We start from the raw sequence: 9,099 nt of genomic DNA on the forward strand, positions 1-9,099 counted from the left end.
CGAACACAAATTATGCAGCAAAAAGCATAAATACAAGGAGCAGCACTAATAATAGTCAGTACATGAAGCAGCTACAGAATCATAAGTTTGCTTAAGGAGGATGGAGTGGGAGGAATCTATTGTTTTATTATTATTTTTATTCCTACTAACTTGACTTTGTCTGACGCATTTCCACATAGACTGTGTCATGAACCATTTGATTATAAAGAAAATTATAGCATGGTTTGCAGCACCAGAAAAGTAATGCAACACAATAATAGCTATACAATAATACGTATCAAGTAACACTACAATAAGCCTTCTAGTTGAATATAGTGTGAAATAGTCACCAGAATTCACTTACTGTTGTTTTCCCCTCCCTGCAGGGCTCTATGACAACTATCCAACCAATGCAGAACCAGAATGCTGTGATGTCAGATGGGGACTATTATCAGATAACCAATCCAAAGGGACTATAAAAACAAGTGACTCGATGTGTCACCGGACATCACTCACAGTTTCATCAGCATCAAGACTGTGTAACAGCAGACTTAAACTATGTGTTCTCGTACTAATTCTCTTACATACAGTACTAACAGTCTCAGCAGCACAGAACTCAACCGAACTGGGCTTTGGCGGCATAACAACTTTGGAAGATAATTCAACCAATGAGGAATAAAAGATCCAATTCATCTTCTCCTATGGGCCTACAGCAGGCCCACATGTACTGCAGTCAAACACAAGAGACTGGGTCCTTTTGCCCTCCATTCAATCCTCCAAAGGCCTTCTGGGTAAAACTCAGCAGAAGGGCCACAATCCAAACAAGGACACATCAAATACAGCTTTTTATTGACTAAAAGGCTGTCTGGTGACTTAAATTTCTCACACCATTTTATACACTGTGTTTTAATGTTTGGAGTTTCTTTCTTTTGTTTTTGCACTTGTTAATACAGGATTTTATTTTTTGGACAGTTTCTCAGAGCTAAACTAAGTCTTTTCACTGTCTTATCTATTTCTAGTCATTGTGTGTGTTCATCCAATAGTTCTGTCTTTTATGTCTTGTCAGTTTCTATTAGAGGAAAGAACTGCTGTGGTTCCATGGCATAACTAACTAATGGATTAATTTTTATTTTTAGAAAAAACAACAACAGTAACCTTGCCCCCTAAACGGGCCCTACTCCCCCACAAAAAAAAAATGGTTCTCCTTCTCCTCTCCAGTGCCCCAAAGCCGAAAATGCCCGCTTGCTTTTCCGTCTGTGTAATCACAATGAATGGGCACACGATTCAGATGAGCCTCTGCCCATGTTGCACAAGTCACCTGACTGGAACCCAAAGTGAGGATGGGGAGGCAAAAGAGAAGTGCTCTCCTTCTAAGGTGGAATCGGACAGTGAAATTGTAACGTAACAAAACCTATAACAAACTGTTGCTCCAATTCCCATTTTCAAAGAAGTCCAGTCCTTTCTCACTGGTCAGTTGAACAGGAGCAGCCTGGGACAGAAGACAGTGCATGCAAAACCATGTTTAGAGCTCAGCAAAGATGACTAGATGAGAGAGGCCTTCACAGTGGCGGTAGAAGTTTGGCATTCATTGTGAATTACGGTTTTACTAATTCCGCCGCAGTCATGAGAGCAGCACGTGTCAGTATAATCTATAGGAGCAAAGAGGTTCAGCAAAAAAACAAAGATTTTCCTTTTCCCCTTTACCAGTTTCTGATTATCTCTCCACAAATTCCCCCAGAAAACACATAATGTGTGGACATCACACATGAGTGCACACCCAACCTAGTTTAAATAGCAACATTTCTTGGAAATCTCTGACCCCCAACCAGGGTTCCCAGATGCCTGTATACTGGTGTTTAAAGACACAGTTGTGTTTCGCCAACATCACACATTTGTTGTGGGAACATTGGTATAAGGTGTGTGTTTCCTGGAGCAATCCAGTGTATGAAACTGTCCGCAGTCTATTAAATATGACATGTTAATGAAATTCCCCTTAAAACTAAAGGCAGACGAGGACATTGGGGGGGCGAAGGCAGAACTAAACATTAGCACAGCTGAAAAAGAAAACATAATTTTGTTTTTTTAAAAAATCATGATAATAGATAAACCATTTCCATGAGTGTGCAATAAAATTTAACACGTTGGGCTGAGTAGTCAAAGCGGGGCAGGGAGATAGAATAATCCAGTTGTCTTTCCCCCCCCATTTCTTTCTTTGTAGAATCATACCACCTGCTGAGTGTATGAGAACTTGCTTTTTAAAAAGGCTTTTTAGAGTTTACACTAGAATAAATGGAAGGAAAAGTTAATAAGGGCTGTTTTAAAAAAAACTTTTCATTCCTTCCTGTTCTCTAACTACACTTGGAAAGTGCACTTTAGAGCTGTTTGCTGTGTAGCTGAGAGATGAAGGAAAAAAAGATAGGAAATATTCTCTTAGCAAACCAATTATCTACTTTCTAGCTATGAAAAACTCCATCCTTCCCTGGCCCTTTCAAGAAAACGTTTCTGTTCATCACTGCGGTGTTGATAATGCATTTTTATTCATGTTTTATGGTTTGTGAAGTTCTGCAAAAAATATATATAGGTATATACAAAAACAAAAAACAAAAAAAATCCCTACTGCTTTAGCAGGTTAAAATAATGCATTTGTTTAAGATGTATAAGCTCAACTATTTTGCAAGACTTCTTGTTTTGATAGTGTTTTGCTATGAACTGAGAATGAGGATCTTAAAATGACCTGTGCAAATACAAAAAAGCACGTAAAATGCAGAATTATTCAGCTTCAGTTTCTTTCCTTACCCTTCTCCCCTCCTTACTGCGCATGTGCACACACAGGTATTCTACTTGGCATTTAAAAATGGTGCTTTTATTTTCCCACCCCCCACCCCGGAAGAGCACATCTCATATGAATTATACTCATAACTCTACTGTGGAAATACTTTGAAAATTTAGGGGTGGGGTGGGGGTGGGGGGAGAGAAAGCTTTAACCGATAGTAGAATGTAAATTTCAAAGAGCATTTTGGTCTGTTGCGGAAAAAAAGTAATGCAGCAATAAGGGGACTGGGCTGCAGTACTTTAGGGAGTTTGCTAGAGTCGCGCGACTAAGAAAGCACATAGGTGAGCTCTTGTTCAACTGACCTCTTCTCTTAATCTTAAACGTAAATGGTCAGTAAACAGTTTGTTATAAACCTTGATCTACCTCTGCTGTGCAAAGGCCATTCAACAACATCCATTTCTGTGACATTCATTGCATTATCATTTTGGTTCACCCATGGACTAAGACACTCATTTGTTCTATTTTTTTTTATTTTTTTTTGCACTGCCCCAATACAGTAGCGAGTTCTCTTCGTCCCCCATTTAAAGTGGCATTTAATGAAGAAGTGCTGGTTCTTCTCAATGGGACCCTATTCTGCCTCCTGCTGACCTAACTGCAGAGAATACCAGAAAGGAACATTTCTTCTTCTTTCTTGCCTTCCCTTCCCTTCTCTTCCTTTTTTTTTTTCCTTTTCCCTTTTTAAAATGTGCTTTCAAGGGGAGAGGAAAAACACAGCTCTAACGCTCCCTGGCTTCAAGCGATGACACCAGGAGGGAGAGAAATACAGAGAGCTGAAGAAAAACAGTGGCAACGTTATTCACATGCATAAAAAGAGAGAGAGAGCTAAACAATGAATAAAATGAAAAAGGAAGCACAAACCATTTTAATTAAAGACGTAATGAAACACTCCAAATAGGTGCCTGCAGTCAACATGGTCTTTGAATTCTCTATCACTATTCCCCCCCCCAACACACTTTTCAGTCTATTTTCTTCATTTTTTATTTTTATTTTTAAGGAATATCACGTTCCCGGGTACACTGCTGCTGTGATGTCACATTATCATTTGAGCCAGGGTATTTCTGCTCCAGCAGTGTGGTCTGTATCATTTCTTAGTGGCAGCTAGGAAATCACACATAGATTTCCTAATGGAAGTTCAGAGAACCGTTAATCATGTATGATGCAAAAAGCTCATCCCATCCATTCCTCATCCGTAAACAGTTTTCTTGGCACAAACCTGAGCATGCTTGATATTGTGCACCTATTACTTTTGCCCGAATAAATTTGCATCTTGCCACTGTAACCGCCATCTTGTTCCATTTCTCCTTGTGCTGTATGACTTGGACATACATGATGAAGAACCGGCTTCAAGATTAATGATGTTCATGTGTTTTTAAAAGCAGAAAAAGAGAGGTATCTATTTCAGAGTCATATAGACCAGACTTCCCTGCCCTCCCCCCTCCACCGCAATGTGTTCTATCATTTTATTTTTTTTCTGAAACAGGGAAAATTCCAGAGTTTGTGCAATATATGAATACTGCAAAGCCAAATGTCATAGATCACAACCAGAGCTATATGTTAATTCCTTATTGCATTTACATTTGAGAATACATTATATTGACTTTTCCTTTCATTAAAGAGATAGAATACTTTTTTTTTGCAAATAATAGGTATTGAAGGCTGTCCTTCCGCACACCAATGAAAAGTGGAATAAAGGTTGAGACCCACAAGTGGTACAAGAGCACCGTCAACATCAAAAGACTCTGCGGGATAATGGCGTTGGGCTGAAAAGTTTCCAAAAAAGTATTGTCATGCATAGTTTCCTAAAAGCATAGAACCACTGAAAGGTAACAGGAGCTGTCCAGTACAACAACACATAGGAGGTAGCAAGTGTAACTGGCTATATTGTGTGATATAGTCCAATGCAGTAGTTTGAGAATAGCAAGACGACAAAACAGAGTCCTTTCTGGTTCCTGGTACTGTTTGCTTTTCACTACATCCAGTCAAGGGAGTGAAATGAGGGCAGGGGGCTCTCGATCAGAATTAGGGGCTCTCGACATCACTTTCCATGGGATGGAATAAAAATAGAGAAAGACAGTGGGGACAAAACCCACTGAAGTTCCTTGCCTATTTCAAAGGTTGCCAAGAACTGTTGAGATAACAACACCTGGATCCTTGATTGTGTAAAGCACGTAGGGTAAGCTACTGAGTCTGACCACTGGCCCATCTAGTTCAGTTCTGTTGACACTGACTGGCAGAAGCAGCTCTCCAGCCTTTCAGGCAAGGGACATTCCCAGCCATCCCTTGAGATGCTGAGAATGGAAACTGGGACCTTCTTGCATGCAAAGCAGCTGGTAGTGAGCTACAGCCCCAGTATATGCCCTAGTATACATCGGTCGCATTATCCTGCATATACATTAAAGTGCCAGACAGTTCCATCAAAGCGGAACATGCCTTCAAGGATTTCACAGAAATCACAGAGTTGGGAAGGGACCCTGAGGATCGTGTAGTTCAACCGGCTGCAATGCAGAAAGATGCAGCTTTCACATGCAGGGATCGAACCTGCAACCATGGTGTTATCAGCACCACTCTCTAACCAACTGTGCTACCCAGGCAATGCTGCAATTGCAGGCCACCACCCAAAGTTCCTTGAACCAAAGAGGTCTTTGAACAGGAACACACAACTGGCATGTTTCAAACCGATGGGGCTTTCAGATGCAATTTGTGATACGGGAGAACATTAAAAATGCAAGGCCTACTGGCTGGGTTATAGTTTAAAATGTATTTTTAAAATAAAATGTTGCAAAGCTGAGTTGTCTTAGGCCATTAGTGGCCTCTCCATGAGTTGATGAAATGAATTTCCTTGTCTGGGCTTCTCTTCGTTTTTCTGCTCAGGGCACACAGGGTTTCCCTTGGCTACTGGCAAGGGCTGACCCAACAGTTCTCCCAAGCCATCAATGGCCTCCACAAAAATTCTCTCGCCTAGGCTACTTTTCTGCCTTTTCCCTCAGAGCACACAGGCCTTTAAAAACCAAATTCAAAAAATAAAATATTAACAAATAATTAAATTTGGAGTAGGCTGAAGATTTCCTTCTTTCCTGAGTTGCAGACCTACCAAGGAGGTGACAGGTCCAGTTCTGACTCTCTCCCTGAGGTAAAATTTCAATCAAGCTGTGATAACCACTCCTTGCAGTTGCTCCAGATAATAAGGCTCTTTATTTACTGTAGCTATTTATATGCCTCTTAGTCACTAAAGCTTCTGAGCAGGTTCTAAGCAGTTACACATTCATGCTTATACGTCATCCAGGCCTGCAGTGGAGGTAGCTAATGGTCTTAGATTTGGTTGCAAGCATTCTAAATCTAGGAGGATGTGATTATCAAAAGTGTGCACTGACCACAAGATACAGTTCAGACACTGATTCAGTCAGCGTCTTGTAAAAATAGCCTTCAATTTGACTAGGACCTCTTCAGAGGTTTCCCATTTCACTTCAGTTCCAAACTGATTCGGATGTTTTCCATGCCATTCCCTATCATGGGGGAAAATCAACAAATAACTGTAACTTTCATTTTCAATAGAATCTGCAGTCATGGTAGCCCATGCTGAGTTGGTAAAACCTGTCAAACTGAAGACAAACAGGAAATGATGGATTTGTGCTGGGTTTGAAGATATATATACATCTCCATATATATATATATGGGATCTGTTTTTAACAGTGGTTCCCAGTTAGGAGTCTGGGGAACCCTGGGGGTCTGGGAAATGCACCCAGAGGGTCTGCAGCCCCATCTATTGCCTACCCCCTACTAAATTGTTGCCATTTCTGCATGGCAATATCACAAATTTTATGGCCTGTTTTGGCACTGTGATTTTTCCATATATTGGCCAAAATCAGTTTTGAAATCACACCGCAATAATGATTTTGACCCGGCATACTGAGGGAGACCAGGGCAGCTGATTTCCCTCAGTGGCACTGAGGGCACTACCTTCCCCTGGCATTGAGGCTGAGCAGTTTTTCTCAGTAAGCAGAAAAAGCAGCAGCAGCCACAGTGGTCATTCATCTTTGTTGGCTTCCACCACTCTCGGCGCTTGATGCACACACCCCATCCCCATCTCCACCCTCTCAAACCACGTGGTGGAAGTGACTCCACTTCCTCTCTCCACCTGCCCAATCTTTGTGACTGCTCCTTCCCTTATCCCCACTAGGCCTGGCAGACCGTGAGGATGGCTTCACTCTGCAGTATATCATGGGTGAAACGTCCGCCTCCTGAATCTCTCTGCTAACAGCGCCCAGCACACTGAGTGAAAGATGAGCTGCAGCCGGGCGCTGGAGGCAAAGGGACTCAGGAGCAATGACAATTTCACCAACGATATACCGCTGAGTGAAATCGCCATCGTGCTCTGCCCTCATACCGCTGCAGAAGGAGAAACAAGCGAGATCCCTTGTGTTAAGTTGTGGGTGAACATATCAGATGACACAGCGATTCTTCAAACAGCTCTTGTTTATGCACAGGCCAGAACAGAACTGAACTGAAGGGTTCAGCCAGCCTGCTTACATAGAGCTCCACTAGAACGCAACAGTAACCATTTTCTGTAACTATCCAATCACTGAACGTCACTTTCAATCCCTTATTTGCATATGTGGACCTGAGTGAAAACTATCTACAGTATCCCCCTGCTGGCCCAGGGTGAGAACTTCAGTACATAACACCTTGCTTCTTTACAAAGCTTGGCTGAGGAGCACACCACTGCCCTTGTCTCAGCCAAGCAGTTCTACAGAGCCCCCAACCCGCCACCGGCTCACATGAGCCAGTGGCAGGGTGGGGGCTCCATTAAAGTGCTCCCGCTCCCCAGCATGCAAGCAGGAGTGGGGTCGCAGCGGCTCAGCTGGGGAGGTGCAGGCTCTGTCACACTATTCCATTGAGGGGTGCACAGTTTTGCCCCCCTTGTTGGAGAAGTCTAAAGGAGCCCCACCTCACCTCCAGGGACATCGAGGCTCGCTCAGTTGGGGGGCGGGAGCCTTCCCAGCCCCCAGCTGAGCAGTGGACCGGGCCAGATGCATTGGCCCCAGCCTGCGAGGCACTGGGGTGAAAGCACCTCAGCTCCTGCGGTGAGAGCTGAGGCAGTTTCACTTGGTGCTGGAGCTGATGCAGCTTGTTTCAACATCATGGTTTATTCACCAAACCACGATATTCGGCTGGTGATACACCACCATGTTGAAAACCTGACATCGCCCAGCCCTAACCCCACGCCTGATCTGCACGCACCCCACCCAATCTATGTAGCTGCTCCTTCCCTCATCCCCACGCCCGATCTCCTATTTCAGACATTGTCATATATCGGAATATCACGATGTTTAGCTGCTGATATATCACGATGTTGAAAATCAGGTATCGCTCTTCCCTAGTCTGTTTTTTACTATACCTAAAATCCTTTGCTTATTAGGGGCTACCCCACATTTTGTTCAAAAAATTGCTTTGAAGAGGCTTCAGGAACTGCTAGCTCTCCTTAAAGCTGATTAGAGAGAAAACTAAAGGGGATTCGCTCCTCTCCCTGTTGCTTTGTGGACAACATTCAGTATGAAAATGGTATAGGGGTATCTAGGGAAGTATATAGGAAAGTAACCTGCAAAACGTCATGAGGGGAGGTGTAGGAGCAAGGGTGCTATGATGAGAGGGGAGGGTGTGCAAACCAGCAGCAGTCATTTTTTGGGGGGTGTTAAAGGGTTAAAAAGGACAAATGTCCAGAATTTTTGAAGCAAACACCACCACATTTATCACCACTGCTAGTCATTGGAGCCCTAGCCCTGCCCCAGAACAATACTTGGGTGCAGGTGCTCCCTGATCAGATAGGGACGTTCCACAGCCCATGTCGAAACCGCTTCGACTGGCCAGCTAAACCAGTTGAGGGTAGCTGATGAGTCTCAAACCCTTGGTGAGTTCAGGACTTCCCCTGCATGCGAAGACAGGCTCCGGCAGATTGAGTGGATGAGACCAATAGAAGGTTAAGAAAGCGGTTTCTACATGTGCTGCAGACAGAAGTATGGGGCAGATGGGGCTTGTCCACCTGGGAAGGGAGGAGATCCTAAACTTCCACTGCCTTGTGGGCTATATTTGGGAGAAGAAGCAGCTAAGGAGTAAACCCTACACCAATCCTGAGTGGAGTCCCTAAGACAGCTGGGGTGGCACCTTGTACGCCTCCTTCTGGCAACTCCTGCAGCCAAGCTGGTGCCAAGCATATTGCTCTGCTTTCCTTTAGACCACATCAGTGAAGCCAAGAGTCTTATCGTCTGGGCAGCCCAAGACCTCCATACACA

The 9,099-nt window shown here is 43.5% G+C and overlaps 1 protein-coding gene across 2 annotated transcripts in view; it reads left to right on the forward strand.

Annotated features, from left to right (window-relative positions):
• The window catches only part of NALF1 (NALCN channel auxiliary factor 1), a 343,523-nt gene extending 337,877 nt beyond the window's left edge, over positions 1–5,646 (forward strand). Inside the window, exon 3 of one of the 2 annotated variants that reach the window (XM_053384426.1) lies at positions 366–5,646. In XM_053384426.1, coding sequence (XP_053240401.1) covers positions 366–658 — 293 coding nt within the window. In that variant the 3' untranslated portion in view covers positions 659–5,646. The remainder of the gene's footprint in view (positions 1–365) is intronic. The other variant, XM_053384427.1, reaches the window with a different exon arrangement.
• The last annotated feature ends 3,453 nt before the right edge of the window (positions 5,647–9,099 follow it).

This window comes from Podarcis raffonei, chromosome 4, assembly GCF_027172205.1.
Source record: "Podarcis raffonei isolate rPodRaf1 chromosome 4, rPodRaf1.pri, whole genome shotgun sequence".
Classification (NCBI taxonomy): Eukaryota; Metazoa; Chordata; class Lepidosauria; order Squamata; family Lacertidae; genus Podarcis; species Podarcis raffonei.